General features: G+C 39.4%; 1 protein-coding gene across 5 annotated transcripts in view; it reads right to left on the minus strand.

Moving 5' to 3' along the window:
• Positions 1-24,789, minus strand: part of LOC127859472 (integrator complex subunit 10-like) — a 102,831-nt gene that overhangs the window by 36,051 nt on the left and 41,991 nt on the right. For all 5 annotated transcript variants that reach the window (XM_052396867.1, XM_052396865.1, XM_052396864.1 and 2 more), the window contains exon 2: positions 1,008-1,169. In XM_052396867.1, the coding sequence (XP_052252827.1) occupies positions 1,008-1,151 (144 nt within the window). In that variant the 5' untranslated portion in view covers positions 1,152-1,169. The remainder of the gene's footprint in view (positions 1-1,007; positions 1,170-24,789) is intronic.

The following is a 24,789-nucleotide window of genomic DNA, read 5'->3' on the forward strand; positions in this document are numbered from 1 at the left end:
ATGTGTTTGTCAGAAACACAATGCCCCCTATTGCACTGCTTTGAATTTTTTTTTTTTTTTACCTTTGACCTTGAAGGATGACCTTGACCCTGAACTTCCACCACTCAAAATGTGAAGCTTCATGAGAACACCGCTTTGAAAAAAAAAAATCTTTTTTTTTACCTTTGACCTTGAAGGATGACCTTGACCTTGAACTTCCACCACTCAAAATGTGCAGCTTCATGAGATGCACATGCATGCCAAATATCAAGTTGCTATCTTGAATATTGAAAAAGTCATGGCCAATGTTAAAGTTTTTTTCGGACGGACGGACAGACTGACATACTGACTGACATACTGACTGACGGACAGTTCAACTGCTATATGCCATATGTCTATGGACAGATAAACAGACGGACGGACTTGTGTCTATGGACAGATAAACAGACAGACTGACTTGTGTCTATGGACAGATAAACAGACGGACGGACTTGTGTCTATGGACAGATAAACAGACGGACAGACTTGTGTCTATGGACAGATAAACAGATGAACAGACGGACAGACTTCCACGATGATTTTATTCTTGCCCTATTAACTTCATGTTGTTTACAAGAATGGCTAAAAACATAAACTTATGTTAATAAATATGATTGTGCAATACATGTAATTGACAATTTGAAAAAGATAGAGGTAAACACATTTGGTGGAAAAATTCTTTAATATATAATTTAATTTAATTCTCTGATCACTGAATAAGCTTTACAAAATGAAATCAATTTCCAGTCTCTGTGAAAGTGCCACATTGATCAGATTATCGTATAATTATCAAATGTCCAAATTCCAATAAAACATTCAACTAACGGTACACATTTTACATATCCAGAATATTGCGCCTTACATAAAGGCCAGTTTTCTCAATTTCTTCTCTGCAATTTTACTAGCCTTGTCCAAGGGCCCATGGACTTTCGCAGGGACTGCGTTTCTGTTACATAGCAATTGTTTATACACGTGGCAATCTACAGAACCTGGATATTGAAGCTGTGTGGACACAGTGATTGAGCTGTGAGCATCCAGGATTTGGCAGCGTATGGGTCCGTCTTGAAGCACGCCCTGGCCCGCATCACCAGCCATTCCTCATCACTCAGGTCTCCAGGCAGTACAGCAGCCATCACTCAACCAGACTCTATCTACATGCGAGACATAGAGAATAATAGGTTGGTGATGTGCATGGAGAATGGTTATCTGGCAAGTCGGAGGAATTCATCGGGTAAGCCCAAGGCAAACCCGATAATATCCTCCGACAAGCCAGATAACCATTCTCCATCCACGTCACCAACCTATTATTCTATTTATCATGTCACATTAATTTCTTTTATTTTATGCTTTTTTTACCATTTATTTACACTGTAAAAGAGTTTAACTGGAGAGTTTCGCTGGAATAATGACGTCATTTCGTCATAAAAATGACATCATTTCACAGTAAAACAGAGCGACTGACTGATATTTGAGGTCACGTGGTCATCTAGCCTCATATCTTTTGGGATATTATGTTACCTGGTTATCGGGCTGATTTAAAGGCATGTGACAGTATAAATATATGATATCTAGGGTTTATTATTTGCACTTGATCTATTTTTATTAAGCTACAGATTTCAACACAGAAATAATAGCCTCAATATTATATCACAATCCTTTAAAGACATATGATAAGTACAGGCTTTTGCCCAGGAATATTTTCAGGCCCAGTGGCCATGGATGACAAAAGGGTTTGGGTGCTGAAGTGGCTTATGAACTTTCACATTTCTTTTTTTTTACTTTCTGAATGTGCAAATTAAAGTGTACACTACTTCAGAGCTATTAAACCACAATACCTTTTTTCTCATCTCTATATTTCTTTAATTAAGAAAAACTCAAAATCTTTATCTTTCGCTTAAAATGTTAATGCTTTTTTTAAAAAGTTAAACCTATTGTCTAAAAAAACAAGAGCTGTGTTTGTGAAACACAATGTCCCCTACTGCACTTTGAAGCCACGCAGCAGCTATTGTATAGAAATTTATTAAGTCCAAGGCCCATAACTTTGTAAAATAAAGGTAACAGTGACCTTCACCTTAAACCTAGTGACCTCAAACCATGTTTGATTGTAGATCTCAATGAGATGCATGCACATGTGAAGTTTAAAGAACATAGACCCAAGAGTTTTCATTTCATGAGCAAGGTTAAAGTTTTGGGACAGACACACACATACACTACGTCTAGCGCGATTTCTGCCATCCACAACGCATCACCCTGATTCAGCCCAGAGTGGACAATTACTATCTCACCACGATACACCGTTGAACACGGTGATTTCGCCGTGGCAAATAGCGATGTCAGTCTCGGCATTATCGGGAAATTGATCTCACGGTGGACCACCACTGTCTAGGTGGTTCGCGGTGAAAAACATGTGCAACAACATTATACAAATGTACGGTCTGCAATATCGAAATGTACATGTTCATTCACATTGCAGATCGTATAATGTTGTTTTTTAAAACTTTGTATGTACATGTATTACATGCACTTCATAATAAAATCACCAAATGTTCAACTCTTTTCTCTCGTGTTTGCCCTCTTTACAGAATCATTGACATGTCTTACATCGAGCGTGAGTATAGTTTGCGTTTCATGCTTCAGGTTTTGTTTCAATTGTTTCTGCATGAAGTTTCCCTTGTTGTTCTTAATTGAAGATTTGTTTTTTGTTAACCTTTCGAAAACCCTTGCTCGTTTGTGTACATATATAGCTCGCCAACAATTACATACAAACATGTTACATGTACATGTAATTTGCTATCACACTATTTTTGTGATTTCCTGTTTCTTTTGTTACATGTATTGGATCAAATAAATGTACATGTAAAAGTTCGAGACATCCGCAGTAAGTATTAAATTCCGCGATATTTTAATATCATTGTCATGTGAAAAGATCAGTTGTCATGTTAGTGAGTGACTATTTGTATACCTGTTCTTTGTTCAATAACAAGTTCATTTTGAAACACTGTATGTAAAATAACATATTGTAATATTATGGTAAATATTGATTTACTTATTGTGTTACAATAATGTTGTGCATTGTGCAAATACAATGTATATCAAATTTATAAAGTATCGATAAGAAGTGTTGTTAAGAAATCGCGGTGAATTTAACGAGTCATAATTTCACATTTAGCTTTTTAAAAACTGTTTTACTCTTTTATTTCAGATACGACCAAGAATATGGTTTTCTGAAAATAATGAACATAGTATCAACGCTGACGAGTTTTTTATTATTAATATTATAAACATACATTTAAATACTGATTATGTTATAAATATGATTTTGTTATGCATGTATATGTATGTCTATTTATTGTACATGTGCCGTATTACAATACGAATAAAACGCTTGATTTCTTACCAAATAATGATGGAGAATGTGATGTCTACATCCATTTACTATATCGAATAAAATGGAGAATTTGATGTCTACATGAATTTACTATATCAAATAAAATGGAGAATTTGTTGTTTACATCAATACGTTTTTAAAATATATATTGAAATGAACTTGTTATTGAACAAAAAAGATCATAGTCACTTGATAACATAACAACTGATCTTTTCACATGCTTATGTTCTTAAAATATCACTGAATTGAATACTTACTGCCGATGTTTCGAATATAAATTCGAAACATCGGCAGTACATACTACTCTAAATACCACATGGAACCATGACAACAGTGTGTCCAACATCATGTGGTATGTTATACTCTTAAGTACCACATGGGACCCAGAAAACAGCTTGTGGTACATACTACTATCAATACCACATGGAACCATGACAACATTGTGTCCAACATCATGTGGAATGTAATACTCTTAAGTACCACATGGGACCCAGAAAACAGCTTGTGGTACGTACTACTCTAAATACCACATGGAACCATGACAACATTGTGTCCAACATCATGTGGAATGTAATACTCTAAGTACCACATAACCCAGACAACATCTTCTCGTACATACTACTCTAAATACCATATGGAACCATGACAACATTGTGTCCAACATAATGTGGCACGTACTACTCTAAATGCCACATATCCATGACAACATTGTGTCCAACATCATGTGGCATGTAATACTCTTAGTAACACATGTGGCATGTAATACTCTTAAGTACCACATGGGACCCAGACAACAGCTTGTGGTACGTACTACTCTAAATACCACATGGAACCATGACAACATTGTGTCCAACATAATGTGGTATGTAATACTCTAAGTACCACATGGAACCCAAAAAACAGCTTGTGGTACATACTACTCTAAATACCACATGGAACTATGACAACATTGTGTCCAACATCATAGGGTATGTAATACTCTAAGTACCACATGGAACCCAGAAAACAGCTTGTGGTACATACTACTCTAAATACCACACGGAACCATGACAACATTGTGTCCAACATCGTGTGGTATGTAATACTCTAAGTACCACAGGGAACCCAGAAAACAGTTTGTGGTACATACTACTCTAAATACCACATGGAACCATGACAACATTGTGTCCAACATAATGTGGCACGTACTACTCTAAATGCCACATATCCATGACAACATTGTGTCCAACATCATGTGGCATGTAATACTCTTAGTACCACATGGAACCCGGAAAACAGCTTGTGGTACATACTACTCTAAATACCACATGGAACCATGACAACATTGTGTCCAACATCATGTGGTATGTAATACTCTAAGTACCACATGGAACCCAGATAACAGCTTGTGGTACATGTACGTACTACTCTAAATACCACATGGAACCATGACAACAGTGTGTCCAACATCATGTGGTATGAAATACTCTAAGAATCACATGGAACCAAGAAAACAGCTTGTGGTACATGTATGTACTACTCTAAATACCACATGGAACCATGACAACAGTGTGTCCAACATCATGTGGCATGTAATACTCTAAGTACCACATGGAACCCAGCAAACAGCTTGTCGTACATACTACTCTAAATACCACATGGAACCATGACAACATTGTGTCCAACATCATGTGGTAAGTAATACTCTAAGTACCACATGGAACCCAGAAAACAGTTTGTGGCACATACTACTCTAAATACCACATGGAACCATGACAACATTGTGTCCAACATAATGTTGTATGTAATACTCTAAGTACCACATATATCCCAGAAAACAGCTTGTGGTACATACTACTCTAAATACCACATGGAACCATGACAACATTGTGTCCAACATCATGTGGTATGTAATAATCTAAGTACCACAAGGAACCCAGAAAACAGCTTGTGGTACATGTACTTACTACTCTAAATACCACATGAAACCATGACAACAGTGTGTCCAACATCATGTGGCATGTAATACTCTAAGTACCACATGACACCCAGAAAACAGCTTGTGGCACGTACTACTCTAAATACCACATGGAACCATGACAACATTGTGTCCAACATAATGTGGTATGTAATACTCTAAGTACCACATAGAACCCAGAAAACAGCTTGTGGTACATACTACTATAAATACCACATGGAACCATGACAACATTGTGTCCAACATCATGTGGTATGTAATACTCTAAGTACCACATGGAACCCAGATAACAGCTTGTGGTACATGTACGTACTACTCTAAATACCATATGGAACCATGACAACAGTGTGTCCAACATCATGTGGTATGAAATACTCTAAGAATCACATGGAACCAAGAAAACAGCTTGTGGTACATGTATGTACTACTCTAAATACCACATGGAACCATGACAACAGTGTGTCCAACATCATGTGGCATGTAATACTCTAAGTACCAAATGGAACCCAGCAAACAGCTTGTCGTACATACTACTCTAAATACCACATGAAACCATGACAACATTGTGTCCAACATCATGTGGTAAGTAATACTCTAAGTACCACATGGAACCCAGAAAACAGCTTGTGGCACATACTACTCTAAATACCACATGGAACCATGACAACATTGTGTCCAACATAATGTTGTATGTAATACTCTAAGCACCACATAGATCCCAGAAAACAGCTTGTGGTACATACTACTCTAAATACCACATGGAACCATGACAACATTGTGTCCAACATCATGTGGTATGTAATAATCTAAGTACCACAAAGAACCCAGAGAACAGCTTGTGGTACATGTACGTACTACTCTTAATACCACATGAAACCATGACAACAGTGTGTCCAACATCATGTGGCATGTAATACTCCAAGTACCACATGACACCCAGAAAACAGCTTGTGGCACGTACTACTCTAAATACCACATGGAACCATGACAACATTGTTTCCAACATAATGTGGTATGTAATACTCTAAGTACCACATAGAACCCAGAAAACAGCTTGTGGTACATACTACTATAAATACCACATGGAACCATGACAACATTGTGTCCAACATCATGTGGTATGTAATAATCTAAGTACCACATGGAACCCAGAGAACAGCTTGTGGTACATGTACGTACTACTCTAAATACCACATGGAACCATGACAACAGTGTGTCCAACATCATGTGGCATGTCATATTCTAAGTACCACATGGAACCAAGGAACAGCTTCTGGTACATACTACTCTAAATACCACATGGAACCATGACAACATTGTGTCCAACATCATGTGGTATGTAATACTCTAAGTACCACATGGAACCCAGAAAACAGCGTGTGGTACATACTACTCTAAATACCACATGGAACCATGACTACATTTTGTCCAACATCATGTGGCATGCAATACTCTAAGTACCACATGGAACCCAGAAAACAGCTTGTGGTACGTACTACTCTAAATACCACATGGAACCATGACAACATTGTGTCCAACATCATGTGGCATGTAATACTCTAAGTACCACATGGAACCCAAAAAACAGTTTGTGGTTTGTTTTACTCTAAATACCACATGGAACCATGACAACATGGTGTTCAACATCATTTGGCTGTAATACTCTAAGTACTGCATGGGACACAGAAAACAGCTTGTGGTACGTACTACTCTAAATACCACATGGAACCATGACAACAGTCACTGTTGTCATGGTTCCATGTGGTATTTAGAATATACGAGTGTCCAACATCATGTGGCATGTAATACTCTAAGTACCACATGACACCTAGAAAACAGCTTGTGGCACGTACTTTTCAAAATACCACATGGAACCATGACAACAGTGTGTCCAACATCATGTGGCATGCAATACTCTTATTACCACATGGAACCCAGAAAACAGCTTGTGGTACATACTACTCTAAATACCACATGGAACCATGACAACATTGTGTCCAACATCATGTGGTATGTTATACTCTAAGTACCACATGGAACCCAGAAAACAGCTTGTGGTACGTACTACTCTAAATACCACATGGAACCATGACAACATGGTGTAAAACATCATGTGGCATGTAATACTCTAAGTACCACATGGAACCCAGAAAACAGCTTGTGATATGTACTACTCTAAATACCACATGGAAGCATAGCAAACGTGTGTCCAACATCATGTGGCATGTAATACTCTAAGTACCACATGGAACCCAGAAAACAGCTTGTGGCACGGACTACACAAAATACCACATGGAACCATGACAACATTGTGTCCAACATCATGTGGCATGTAATACTCTAAGTACCACAAGGAACCCAGAAAACAGCTTGTGGTACATACTACTATAAATACCACATGGAACCATGACTACATTTTGTCCAACATCATGTGGCATGTAATACTCTAAGTACCACATGGAACCCAGAAAACAGCTTGTGGTACGTACTACTCTAAATACCACATGGAACCATGACAACATTGTGTCCAACATCATGTGGCATGTAATACTCTAAGTACCACATGGAACCCAGAAAACAGCTTGTGGTTTGTTTTACTCTAAATACCACATGGAACCATGACAACATTGTGTTCAACATCATTTGGCTGTAATACTCTAAGTACTGCATGGGACACAGAAAACAGCTTGTGGTACGTACTACTCTAAATACCACATGGAACCATGACAACAGTAACTGTTGTCATGGTTCCATGTGGTATTTAGAATATACGAGTGTCCAACATCATGTGGCATGTAAAACTCTAAGTACCACATGACACCTAGAAAACAGCTTGTGGCACGTACTATTCAAAATACCACATGGAACCATGACAACAGTGTGTCCAACATCATGTGGCATGCAATACTCTTAGTACCTAATGGAACCCAGAAAACAGCTTGTGGTACATACTACTCTAAATACCACATGGTACCATGACAACATTGTGTCCAACATCATGTGGTATGTTATACTCTAAGTACCACATGGAACCCAGAAAACAGCTTGTGGTACGTACTACTCTAAATACCACATGGAACCATGACAACATGGTGTCAAACATCATGTGGCATGTAATACTCTAAGTACCACATAGAACCCAGAAAACAGCTTGTGATACGTACTACTCTAAATACCACATGGAAGCATAGCAAACGTGTGTCCAACATCATGTGGCATGTAATACTCTAAGAAAAACATGGAACCCAGAAAACAGCTTGTGGCACGGACTACACAAAATACCACATGGAACCATGACAACAGTGTGTCCAACATCATGTGGCATGTAATACTCTAAGTACCACAAGGAACCCAGAAAACAGCTTGTGGTACATACTACTCTAAATACCACATGGAACCATGACTACATTTTGTCCAACATCATGTGGCATGTAATACTCTAAGTACCACATGGAACCCAGAAAACAGCTTGTGGTACGTACTACTCTAAATACCACATGGAACCATGACAACATTGTGTCCAACATCATGTGGCATGTAATACTCTAAGTACCACATGGAACCCAGAAAACAGCTTGTGGTTTGTTTTACTCTAAATACCACATGGAACCATGACAACATTGTGTTCAACATCATTTGGCTGTAATACTCTAAGTACTGCATGGGACACAGAAAACAGCATGTGGTACGTACTACTCTAAATACCACATGGAACCATGACAACAGTCACTGTTGTCATGGTTCCATGTGGTATTTAGAATATACGAGTGTCCAACATCATGTGGCATGTAATACTCTAAGTACCACATGACACCTAGAAAACAGCTTGTGGCACGTACTATTCAAAATACCACATGGAACCATGACAACAGTGTGTCCAACATCATGTGGCATGCAATATTCTTAGTACCACATGGAACCCAGAAAACAGCTTGTGGTACATACTACTCTAAATACCACATGGAACCATGACAACATTGTGTCCAACATCATGTGGTATGTTATACTCTAAGTACCACATGGAACCCAGAAAACAGCTTGTGGTACGTACTACTCTAAATACCACATGGAACCATGACAACATGGTGTCAAACATCATGTGGCATGTAATACTCTAAGTACCACATGGAACCATGACAACATTGTGTCCAACATCATGTGGCATGTAATACTCTAAGTACCACATGGGACCCAGAAAAAAGCTTGTGGTACGTACTACACTAAATACCACATGGAACCATGACAACAGTCAGTGTTGTCATGGTTCCATGTGGTATTTAGAGTAGTACGAGTGTCCAACATGATGTGGCATGTTATACTCTAAGTACCACATGAAAGCCAAAAAACAGCTTGTGGCACGAACTACTCTAAATATCACATGGAACCATGACAACATGGTGTCCAACATCATGTGGTATGTAATACTCTAAGTACCGCATGGAACCCAGAAAAACAGCTTGTGGTACATACTACTCTAAATAACACATGGAACCATGACAACATTGTGTCCAACATCATGTGGCACGTACTTCTCTAAATACCACATGGAACCATGACAACATTGTGTCCAACATCATGTGGCATGTAATACTCTAAGTACCAGAGGTGACCCAGAAAACAGCTTGTGGTACGTACTACTCTAAATACCACATGGAACCATGACAACAGTGTGTCCAACATCATGTGGCATGTAATACTCTAAGTACCACATGGAACCCAGAAAACACCTTGTGGCAGGTACTACTGTAAATACCACATGGAACAATGAAAACATTGCGTCCAACATCATGTGGCATGTAATACTCTAAGTACCACATAGAACCCAGACAACATCTTCTCGTACGTACTACTCTAAATACCACATGGAACAATGACAACAGTCACTGTTGTTATGTGTCCAACATCATGCGGCATGTAATTCTCTAAGTACCACATGGAACCCAGAAAAAAGCTTGTGGTACATACTACTCTAAATACCACATGGAACCATGACAACATTGTGTCCAACATCATGTGGTATGTAATAATCTAAGTACCAAATGGAACCGAGAGAACAGCTTGTGTTACATGTACATACTACTCTTAATACCACATGGAACCATGACAACAGTGTGTCCAACATCATGTGGCATGTAATACTCTATGTACCACATGGAACCCAGAAAACAGCTTGTGGTACATACTACTCTAAATACCACATGGAACTATGACAACATTGTGTCCAACATCATGTGGTATTTAATACTCTTAGTACCACATGGAACCCAGAAAACAGCTTGTGGCACATACTACTCTAAATACCACATGGAACCATGACAACAGTGTGTCCAACATCATGTGGTATGTAATACTCTAAGTACCACATGGGACCCAGAAAACAGCTTGTGGTATGTACTTCTCTAAATACCACATGGAACCTTGACAACATTGTGTCCAACATCATGTGGTATTTAATACTCTAAGTACCACATGGGACCCAGAAAACAGCTTGTGGTACATACTTCTCTAAATACCACATGGAACCTTGACAACAGTGTGTCCAACATCATGTGGCATGTAATACTCTAAGTACCACATCGAACCCAGAAAAAAGCTTGTGGTACATACTACTCTAAATACCACATGGAACCATGACAACATTGTGTCCAACATCATGTGGTGTGTAATAGTCTAAGAATCACATGGAACCAAGAAAACAGCTTGTGGTTCATGTATGTACTACATTAAATACCACATGGATTCATGACAACAGTGTGTCCAACATCATGTGGCATGTAATACTCTAAGTACCACATGGAACCCAGAAAACAGCTTGTGGTACATACTACTCTAAATACCACATGGAACCATGACAACATTGTGTCCAACATCATGTGCTGTGTAATACTCTAAGTACCACATGGGACCCAGAAAATAGCTTGTGGCACATACTACTCTAAATACCACATGGAACCATGACAACATTGTGTCCAACATAAAGTTGTATGTAATACTCTAAGTACCACATAGAACCCAGAAAACAGCTTGTGGTACGTACTTCTCTAAATACCACATGGAACCTTGACAACATTGTGTCCAACATCATGTGGTATTTAATACTCTAAGTACCACATGGGACCCAGAAAACAGCTTGTGGTACGTACTTCTCTAAATACCACATGGAACCTTGACAACAGTGTGTCCAACATCATGTGGCATGTAATACTCTAAGTACCACATCGAACCCATTAAAAAGCTTGTGGTACATGTATGTACTACATTAAATACCACATGGATTCATAACAACAGTGTGTCCAACATCATGTGGCATGTAATACTCTAAGTACCACATGGAACCCAGAAAACAGCTTGTGGTACATACTACTCTAAATACCACATGGAACCATGACAACATTGTGTCCAACATCATGTGGTGTGCAATACTCTAAGTACCACATGGGACCCAGAAAATAGCTTGTGGCACATACTACTCTAAATACCACATGGAACCATGACAACATTGTGTCCAACATAATGTTGTATGTAATACTCTAAGTACCACATAGAACCCAGAAAACAGCTTGTGGTACATACTACTCTAAATACCACATGGAACCTTGACAACATTGTGTCCAACATCATGTGGTATTTAATACTCTTAGTACCACATGGAACTCAGAAAACAGCTTGTGGTACGTACTTCTCTAAATACCACATGGAACCTTGACAACAGTGTGTCCAACATCATGTGGCATGTAATACTCTAAGTACCACATCGAACCCAGAAAAAAGCTTGTGGTACATACTACTCTAAATACCATATGGAACCATGACAACATTGTGTCCAACATCATGTGGTGTGTAATAGTCTAAGAATCACATGGAACCAAGAAAACAGCTTGTGGTACATGTATGTACTACATTAAATACCACATGGATTCATGACAACAGTGTGTCCAACATCATGTGGCATGTAATACTCTAAGTACCACATGGAACCCAGAAAACAGCTTGTGGTACATACTACTCTAAATACCACATGGAACAATGACAACATTGTGTCCAACATCATGTGGTAAGTAATACTCTAAGTACCACATGGAACCCAGAAAACAGCTTGTGGTACATACTACTCTAAATACCACATGGAACAATGACAACATTGTGTCCAACATCATGTGGCATGTAATACTCTAAGTACCACATGGAACCCAGAAAACAGCTTGTGGTACATACTACTCTAAATACCACATGGAACAATGACAACATTGTGTCCAACATCATGTGGTAAGTAATACTCTAAGTACCACATGGAACCCAGAAAATAGCTTGTGGCACATACTACTCTAAATACCACATGGAACCATGACAACATTGTGTCCAACATAATGTTGTATGTAATACTCTAAGTACCACATAGAACCCAGAATACAGCTTGTGGTACATACTACTCTAAATACCACATGGAACCATGACAACATTGTGTCACTGTGGTATGTAATAATCTAAGTACCACAAGGAACCCAGAGAACAGCTTGTGATACATGTACGTACTACTCTAAATACCACATGAAACCATGACAACAGTGTGTCCAACATCATGTGGCATGTAATACTCTAAGTACCACATGACACCCAGAAAACAGCTTGTGGCACGTACTACTCTGAATACCACATGAAACCATGACAACAGTGTGTCCAACATCATGTGGTATGTAATACTCTAAGTACCACATGGAACCCAGAAAACAGCTTGTGGTACATACTACTCTAAATACCACATGGAACCATGACAACATTGTGCCCAACATCATGTGGCATGTAATACTATAAGTACCACATGGAACCCAGAAAACAGCTTGTGGTACGTACTACTCTAAATACCACATGGAACCATGACAACATTGTGTCCAAAAGCATGTGGCATGTAATACTCTAAGTACCACAGGGAACCCAGAAAACAGCTTGTGGTTTGTTTTACTCTAAATACCACATGGAACCATGACAACATTGTGTCCAACATCATTTGGAATGTAATACTCTAAGTACCACATGGAACCCAGAAAACAGCTTGTGGTACGTACTATTCTAAATACCACATGGAACCATGACAACATTGTGTCCAACATCATGTGGCACGTACTACTCTAAATACCACATGGAACCATGACAACATTGTGTCCAACATCATGTGGCATGTTATACTCTAAGTACCACAGGGGACCCAGAAAACAGCTTGTAGTACGTACTACTCTAAATACCACATGGAACCATGACAACAGTGTCCAACATCATGTGGCATGTAATACTCTAAGTACCACATGGAACCCAGAAAACAGCTTGTGGTACATACTACTCTAAATACCACACGGAACCATGACAACATTGTGTCCAACATCGTGTGGTATGTAATACTCTAAGTACCACAGGGAACCCAGAAAACAGTTTGTGGTACATACTACTCTAAATACCACATGGAACCATGACAACATTGTGTCCAACATAATGTGGCACGTACTACTCTAAATGCCACATATCCATGACAACATTGTGTCCAACATCATGTGGCATGTAATACTCTTAGTACCACATGGAACCCGGAAAACAGCTTGTGGTACATACTACTCTAAATACCACATGGAACCATGACAACATTGTGTCCAACATCATGTGGTATGTAATACTCTAAGTACCACATGGAACCCAGATAACAGCTTGTGGTACATGTACGTACTACTCTAAATACCACATGGAACCATGACAACAGTGTGTCCAACATCATGTGGTATGAAATACTCTAAGAATCACATGGAACCAAGAAAACAGCTTGTGGTACATGTATGTACTACTCTAAATACCACATGGAACCATGACAACAGTGTGTCCAACATCATGTGGCATGTAATACTCTAAGTACCAAATGGAACCCAGCAAACAGCTTGTCGTACATACTACTCTAAATACCACATGGAACCATGACAACATTGTGTCCAACATCATGTGCTGTGTAATACTCTAAGTACCACATGGAACCCAGAAAACAGCTTGTGGCACATACTACTCTAAATACCACATGGAACCATGACAACATTGTGTCCAACATAATGTTGTATGTAATACTCTAAGTACCACATATATCCCAGAAAACAGCTTGTGGTACATACTACTCTAAATACCACATGGAACCATGACAACATTGTGTCCAACATCATGTGGTATGTAATAATCTAAGTACCACAAGGAACCCAGAAAACAGCTTGTGGTACATGTACTTACTACTCTAAATACCACATGAAACCATGACAACAGTGTGTCCAACATCATGTGGCATGTAATACTCTAAGTACCACATGACACCCAGAAAACAGCTTGTGGCACATACTACTCTAAATACCACATGGAACCATGACAACATTGTGTCCAACATAATGTGGTATGTAATACTCTAAGTACCACATAGAAAACAGAAAACAGCTTGTGGTACATACTACTATAAATACCACATGGAACCATGACAACATTGTGTCCAACATCATGTGGTATGTAATACTCTAAGTACCACATGGAACCCAGATAACAGCTTGTGGTACATGTACGTACTACTCTAAATACCATATGGAACCATGACAACAGTGTGTCCAACATCATGTGGTATGAAATACTCTAAGAATCACATGGAACCAAGAAAACAGCTTGTGGTATATGTATGTACTACTCTAAATACCACATGGAACCATGACAACAGTGTGTCCAACATCATGTGGCATGTAATACTCTAAGTACCAAATGGAACCCAGCAAACAGCTTGTCGTACATACTACTCTAAATACCACATGAAACCATGACAACATTGTGTCCAACATCATGTGGTAAGTAATACTCTAAGTACCACATGGAACCCAGAAAACAGCTTGTGGCACATACTACTCTAAATACCACATGGAACCATGACAACATTGTGTCCAACATAATGTTGTATGTAATACTCTAAGTACCACATAGATCCCAGAAAACAGCTTGTGGTACATACTACTCTAAATACCACATGGAACCATGACAACATTGTGTCCAACATCATGTGGTATGTAATAATCTAAGTACCACAAAGAACCCAGAGAACAGCTTGTGGTACATGTACGTACTACTCTTAATACCACATGAAACCATGACAACAGTGTGTCCAACATCATGTGGCATGTAAAACTCCAAGTACCACATGACACCCAGAAAACAGCTTGTGGCACGTACTACTCTAAATACCACATGGAACCATGACAACATTGTTTCCAACATAATGTGGTATGTAATACTCTAAGTACCACATAGAACCCAGAAAACAGCTTGTGGTACATACTACTATAAATACCACATGGAACCATGACAACATTGTGTCCAACATCATGTGGTATGTAATAATCTAAGTACCACATGGAACCCAGAGAACAGCTTGTGGTACATGTACGTACTACTCTAAATACCACATGGAACCATGACAACAGTGTGTCCAACATCATGTGGCATGTCATATTCTAAGTACCACATGGAACCAAGGAACAGCTTCTGGTACATACTACTCTAAATACCACATGGAACCATGACAACATTGTGTCCAACATCATGTGGTATGTAATACTCTAAGTACCACATGGAACCCAGAAAACAGCTTGTGGTACATACTACTCTAAATACCACATGGAACCATGACTACATTTTGTCCAACATCATGTGGCATGTAATACTCTAAGTACCACATGGAACCCAGAAAACAGCTTGTGGTACGTACTACTCTAAATACCACATGGAACCATGACAACATTGTGTCCAACATCATGTGGCATGTAATACTCTAAGTACCACATGGAACCCAAAAAACAGCTTGTGGTTTGTTTTACTCTAAATACCACATGGAACCATGACAACATTGTGTTCAACATCATTTGGCTGTAATACTCTAAGTACTGCATGGGACACAGAAAACAGCTTGTGGTACGTACTACTCTAAATACCACATGGAACCATGACAACAGTCACTGTTGTCATGGTTCCATGTGGTATTTAGAATATACGAGTGTCCAACATCATGTGGCATGTAATACTCTAAGTACCACATGACACCTAGAAAACAGCTTGTGGCACGTACTATTCAAAATACCACATGGAACCATGACAACAGTGTGTCCAATATCATGTGGCATGCAATACTCTTATTACCACATGGAACCCAGAAAACAGCTTGTGGTACATACTACTCTAAATACCACATGGAACCATGACAACATTGTGTCCAACATCATGTGGTATGTTATACTCTAAGTACCACATGGAACCCAGAAAAAAGCTTGTGGTACGTACTACTCTAAATACCACATGGAACCATGACAACATGGTGTAAAACATCATGTGGCATGTAATACTCTAAGTACCACATGGAACCCAGAAAACAGCTTGTGATATGTACTACTCTAAATACCACATGGAAGCATAGCAAACGTGTGTCCAACATCATGTGGCATGTAATACTCTAAGTACCACATGGAACCCAGAAAACAGCTTGTGGCACGGACTACACAAAATACCACATGGAACCATGACAACATTGTGTCCAACATCATGTGGCATGTAATACTCTAAGTACCACAAGGAACCCAGAAAACAGCTTGTGGTACATACTACTCTAAATACCACATGGAACCATGACTACATTTTGTCCAACATCATGTGGCATGTAATACTCTAAGTACCACATGGAACCCAGAAAACAGCTTGTGGTACGTACTACTCTAAATACCACATGGAACCATGACAACATTGTGTCCAACATCATGTGGCATGTAATACTCTAAGTACCACATGGAACCCAGAAAACAGCTTGTGGTACGTACTATTCTAAATACCACATGGAACCATGACAACATTGTGTCCAACATCATTTGGCTGTAATACTCTAAGTACTGCATGGGACACAGAAAACAGCTTGTGGTACGTACTACTCTAAATACCACATGGAACCATGACAACAGTCACTGTTGTCATGGTTCCATGTGGTATTTAGAATATACGAGTGTCCAACATCATGTGGCATGTAATACTCTAAGTACCACATGACACCTAGAAAACAGCTTGTGGCACGTACTATTCAAAATACCACATGGAACCATGACAACAGTGTGTCCAACATCATGTGGCATGCAATACTCTTAGTACCACATGGAACCCAGAAAACAGCTTGTGGTACATACTACTCTAAATACCACATGGAACCATGACTACATTTTGTCCAACATCATGTGGCATGTAATACTCTAAGTACCACATGGAACCAAGAAAACAGCTTGTGGTACGTACTACTCTAAATACCACATGGAACCATGACAACATTGTGTCCAACATCATGTGGCATGTAATACTCTAAGTACCACATGGAACCCAGAAAACAGCTTGTGGTTTGTTTTACTCTAAATACCACATGGAACCATGACAACATTGTGTTCAACATCATTTGGCTGTAATACTCTAAGTACTGCATGGGACACAGAAAACAGCTTGTGGTACGTACTACTCTAAATACCACATGGAACCATGACAACAGTCACTGTTGTCATGGTTCCATGTGGTATTTAGAATATACGAGTGTCCAACATCATGTGGCATGTAATACTCTAAGTACCACATGACACCTAGAAAACAGCTTGTGGCACGTACTATTCAAAATACCACATGGAACCATGACAACAGTGTGTCCAACATCATGTGGCATGCAATACTCTTAGTACCTAATGGAACCCAGAAAACAGCTTGTGGTACATACTACTCTAAATACCACATGGAACCATGACAACATTGTGTCCAACATCATGTGGTATGTTATACTCTAAGTACCACATGGAACCCAGAAAACAGCTTGTGGTACGTACTACTCTAAATACCACATGGAACCATGACAACATGGTGTCAAACATCATGTGGCATGTAATACTGTAAGTACCACATGGAACCCAGAAAACAGCTTGTGATACGTACTACTCTAAATACCACATGGAAGCATAGCAAACGAGTGTCCAACATCATGTGGCATGTAATACTCTAAGAAAAACATGGAACCCAGAAAACAGCTTGTGGCACGGACTACACAAAATACCACATGGAACCATGACAACAGTGTGTCCAACATCATGTGGCATGTAATACTCTAAGTACCACAAGGAACCCAGAAAACAGCTTGTGGTACATACTACTCTAAATACCACATGGAACCATGACTACATTTTGTCCAACATCATGTGGCATGTAATACTCTAAGTACCACATGGAACCCAGAAAACAGCTTGTGGTACATACTACTCTAAATACCACATGGAACCATGACAACATTGTGTCCAACATCATGTGGCATGTAATACTCTAAGTACCACATGGAACCCAGAAAACAGCTTGTGGTTTGTTTTACTCTAAATACCACATGGAACCATGACAACATTGTGTTCAACATCATTTGGCTGTAATACTCTAAGTACTGCATGGGACACAGAAAACAGCTTGTGGTACGTACTACTCTAAATACCACATGGAACCATGACAACAGTCACTGTTGTCATGGTTCCATGTGGTATTTAGGATATACGAGTGTCCAACATCATGTGGCATGTAATACTCTAAGTACCACATGACACCTAGAAAACAGCTTGTGGCACGTACTATTCAAAATACCACATGGAACCATGACAACAGTGTGTCCAACATCATGTGGCATGCAATATTCTTAGTACCACATGGAACCCAGAAAACAGCTTGTGGTACATACTAATCTAAATACCACATGGAACCATGACAACATTGTGTCCAACATCATGTGGTATGTTATACTCTAAGTACCACATGGAACCCAGAAAACAGATTGTGGTACGTACTACTCTAAATACCACATGGAACCATGACAACATGGTGTCAAACATCATGTGGCATGTAATACTCTAAGTACCACATGGAACCCAGAAAACAGCTTGTGGTACGTACTACTCTAAATACCACATGGAAGCATAGCAAACGTGTGTCCAACATCATGTGGCATGTAATACTCTAAGTACCCCATGGAACCCAGAAAACAGCTTGTGGCACGGACTACACAAAATACCACATGGAACCATGACAACAGTGTGTCCAACATCATGTGGCATGTAATACTCTAAGTACCACAAGGAACCCAGAAAACAGCTTGTGGTACATACACTCTAAATACCATATGGAACCATGACAACAGTCACTGTTGTTATGGTTCCATGTAGTATTTTGAGTAGAACCAGTGTCCAACATCATGTGGCATGTAAAACTCTAAGTACCACATTGAACCCAAAAAACAGCTTGTGGTTTGTACTGCTCTTAATACCACATGGAACCAAGACAGCAGTGTGTCCAACATCATGAGGTATGTAAAACTCTAAGTACCACATAGGACCCAGACAACAGCTTGTGGCATGTACTACTCTAAATACCACATGGAACCATGACAACATTGTGTCCAACATCATGTGGCATGTAATACTCTAAGTACCACATGGAACCCAGAAAACAGCTTGTGGTACGTACTACTCTAAATACCACATGGAACCATGACAACATTGTGTCCAACATCATGTGGCATGTAATACTCTAAGTACCACATGGAACCCAGAAAACAGCTTGTGGTTTGTTTTACTCTAAATACCACATGGAACCATGACAACATTGTGTTCAACATCATTTGGCTGTAATACTCTAAGTACTGCATGGGACACAGAAAACAGCTTGTGGTACGTACTACTCTAAATACCACATGGAACCATGACAACAGTCACTGTTGTCATGGTTCCATGTGGTATTTAGAATATACGAGTGTCCAACATCATGTGGCATGTAATACTCTAAGTACCACATGACACCTAGAAAACAGCTTGTGGCACGTACTATTCAAAATACCACATGGAACCATGAAAACAGTGTGTCCAACATCATGTGGCATGCAATACTCTTAGTACCACATGGAACCCAGAAAACAGCTTGTGGTACATAGTACTCTCAATACCACATGGAACCATGACTACATTTTGTCCAACATCATGTGGTATGTAATACTCTAAGTACCATATGGAACACAGAAAACAGCTTGTGGTACATACTACTCTAAATACCACATGGAACCATGACAACATTGTGTCCAACATAATGTGGTACGTACTACTCTAAATACCACATGGAACCATGACAACATTGTGTCCAACATCATGTGGCATGTAATACTCTAAGTACCACATGGGACCCAGAAAAAAGCTTGTGGTACGTACTACACTAAATACCACATGGAACCATGACAACAGTCAGTGTTGTCATGGTTCCATGTGGTATTTAGAGTAGTACGAGTGTCCAACATGATGTGGCATGTAATACTCTAAGTACCACATGAAAGCCAAAAAACAGCTTGTGGCACGAACTACTCTAAATATCACATGGAACCATGACAACATGGTGTCCAACATCATGTGGTATGTAATACTCTAAGTACCGCATGGAACCCAGAAAAACAGCTTGTGGTACATACTACTCTAAATACCACATGGAACCATGACAACATTGTGTCCAACATCATGTGGCACGTACTTCTCTAAATACCACATGGAACCATGACAACATTGTGTCCAACATCATGTGGCATGTAATACTCTAAGTACCAGAGGTGACCCAGAAAACAGCTTGTGGTACGTACTACTCTAAATACCACATGGAACCATGACAACAGTGTGTCCAACATCATGTGGCATGTAATACTCTAAGTACCACATGGAACCCAGAAAACACCTTGTGGCAGGTACTACTGTAAATACCACATGGAACAATGAAAACATTGCGTCCAACATCATGTGGCATGTAATACTCTAAGTACCACATAGAACCCAGACAACATCTTCTCGTACGTACTACTCTAAATACCACATGGAACAATGACAACAGTCACTGTTGTTATGGTTCCATGTAGTATTTTGAGTAGAACCAGTGTCCAACATCATGTGGCATGTAATGCTCTAAGTACCACATGGAACCCAAAAAACAGCTTGTGGTTTGTACTGCTCTTAATACCAAATGGAACCATGACAGCAGTGTGTCCAACATCATGTGGCATGTAATAATCTAAGTACCAAATGGAACCGAGAGAACAGCTTGTGTTACATGTACATACTACTCTAAATACCACATGGAACCATGACAACAGTGTGTCCAACATCATGTGGCATGTAATACTCTATGTACCACATGGAACCCAGAAAACAGCTTGTGGTACATACTACTCTAAATACCACATGGAACTATGACAACATTGTGTCCAACATCATGTGGTATTTAATACTCTTAGTACCACATGGAACCCAGAAAACAGCTTGTGGCACATACTACTCTAAATACCACATGGAACCATGACAACAGTGTGTCCAACATCATGTGGTATGTAATACTCTAAGTACCAAATGGGACCCAGAAAACAGCTTGTGGTACGTACTTCTCTAAATACCACATGGAACCTTGACAACATTGTGTCCAACATCATGTGGTATTTAATACTCTAAGTACCACATGGACCCAGAAAACAGCTTGTGGTACGTACTTCTCTAAATACCACATGGAACCTTGACAACAGTGTGTCCAACATCATGTGGCATGTAATACTCTAAGTACCACATCGAACCCATTAAAAAGCTTGTGGTACATACTACTCTAAATACCACATGGAACCATGACAACATTGTGTCCAACATCATGTGGTGTGTAATAGTCTAAAGAATCACATGGAACCAAGAAAACAGCTTGTGGTACATGTATGTACTACATTAAATACCACATGGATTCATAACAACAGTGTGTCCAACATCATGTGGCATGTAATACTCTAAGTACCACATGGAACCCAGAAAACAGCTTGTGGTACATACTACTCTAAATACCACATGGAACCATGACAACATTGTGTCCAACATAATGTTGTATGTAATACTCTAAGTACAACATAGAACCCAGAAAACAGCTTGTGGTACATACTACTCTAAATACCACATGGAACCTTGACAACATTGTGTCCAACATCATGTGGTATTTAATACTCTTAGTACCACATGGAACTCAGAAAACAGCTTGTGGTACGTACTTCTCTAAATACCACATGGAACCTTGACAACAGTGTGTCCAACATCATGTGGCATGTAATACTCTAAGTACCACATCGAACCCAGAAAAAAGCTTGTGGTACATACTACTCTAAATACCATATGGAACCATGACAACATTGTGTCCAACATCATGTGGTGTGTAATAGTCTAAGAATCACATGGAACCAAGAAAACAGCTTGTGGTACATGTATGTACTACATTAAATACCACATGGATTCATGACAACAGTGTGTCCAACATCATGTGGCATGTAATACTCTAAGTACCACATGGAACCCAGAAAACAGCTTGTGGTACATACTACTCTAAATACCACATGGAACAATGACAACATTGTGTCCAACATCATGTGGTAAGTAATACTCTAAGTACCACATGGAACCCAGAAAATAGCTTGTGGCACATACTACTCTAAATACACATGGAACCATGACAACAGTGTGTCCAACATAATGTTGTATGTAATACTCAAAGTACCACATAGAACCCAGAATACAGCTTGTGGTACATACTACTCTAAATACCACATGGAACAATGACAACATTGTGTCACTGTGGTATGTAATAATCTAAGTACCACAAGGAACCCAGAGAACAGCTTGTGATACATGTACGTACTACTCTAAATACCACATGAAACCATGACAACAGTGTGTCCAACATCATGTGGCATGTAATACTCTAAGTACCACATGACACCCAGAAAACAGCTTGTGGCACGTACTACTCTGAATACCACATGAAACCGGACAACAGTGTGTCCAACATCATGTGGTATGTAATACTCTAAGTACCACATGGAACCCAGAAACCAGCTTGTGGTACATACTACTCTAAAAACCACATGGAACCATGACAACATTGTGCCCAACATCATGTGGCATGTAATACTATAAGTACCACATGGAACCCAGAAAACAGCTTGTGGTACGTACTACTCTAAATACCACATGGAACCATGACAACATTGTGTCCAAAGCATGTGGCATGTAATACTCTAAGTACCACAGGGAACCCAGAAACAACAGCTTGTGGTTTGTTTTACTCTAAATACCACATGGAACCATGACAACATTGTGTCCAACATCATTTGGAATGTAATACTCTAAGTACCGCATGGTACACAGAAAACAGCTTGTGGTACGTACTATTCTAAATACCACATGGAACCATGACAACATTGTGTCCAACATCATGTGGCACGTACTACTCTAAATACCACATGGAACCATGACAACATTGTGTCAACATCATGTGGCATGTTAAACTCTTAGTACCACAGGGGACCCAGAAAACAGCTTGTAGTACGTACTACTCTAAATACCACATGGAACATGACAACAGTGTCCAACATCATGTGGCATGTAATACTCTAAGTACCACATGGGACCCAGAAAACAGCTTGTGGCACGTTACTACTCTAAATACCACATGAACCATGACAACAGTCACTGTTGTCATGATCATGTGGTATTTAGAATAGTACGAGTGTCCAACATCATGTGGCATGTATACTCTAAGTACCACATGACACCCAGAAAACAGCTTGTGGCACTTACTACTCTTAATACCACATGGAACCATGACAACAGTGTGTCCAACATCATGTGGCATGCAATACTCTAAGTACCACATGGAACCCAGAAAACAGCTTGTGGTACATAGTACTCTAAATACCACATGGAACCATGACAATATTGTGTCCAACATCATGTGGTATGTTATACTCTAAGTACCACATGGAACCCAGAAAATAGCTTGTGGCACATACTACTCTAAATACCACATGGAACCATGACAACATTGTGTCCAACATAATGTTGTATGTAATACTCTAAGTACCACATAGAACCCAGAAAACAGCTTGTGGTACATACTACTCTAAATACCACATGGAACCTTGACAACATTGTGTCCAACATCATGTGGTATTTAATACTCTTAGTACCACATGGAACTCAGAAAACAGCTTGTGGTACGTACTTCTCTAAATACCACATGGAACCTTGACAACAGTGTGTCCAACATCATGTGGCATGTAATACTCTAAGTACCACATCGAACCCAGAAAAAAGCTTGTGGTACATACTACTCTAAATACCATATGGAACCATGACAACATTGTGTCCAACATCATGTGGTGTGTAATAGTCTAAGAATCACATGGAACCAAGAAAACAGCTTGTGGTACATGTATGTACTACATTAAAACCACATGGATTCATGACAACAGTGTGTCAACATCATGTGGCAATGT

This window comes from Dreissena polymorpha, chromosome 15 (genome assembly GCF_020536995.1).
Source record: "Dreissena polymorpha isolate Duluth1 chromosome 15, UMN_Dpol_1.0, whole genome shotgun sequence".
In the NCBI taxonomy this organism is placed as follows: Eukaryota; Metazoa; Mollusca; class Bivalvia; order Myida; family Dreissenidae; genus Dreissena; species Dreissena polymorpha.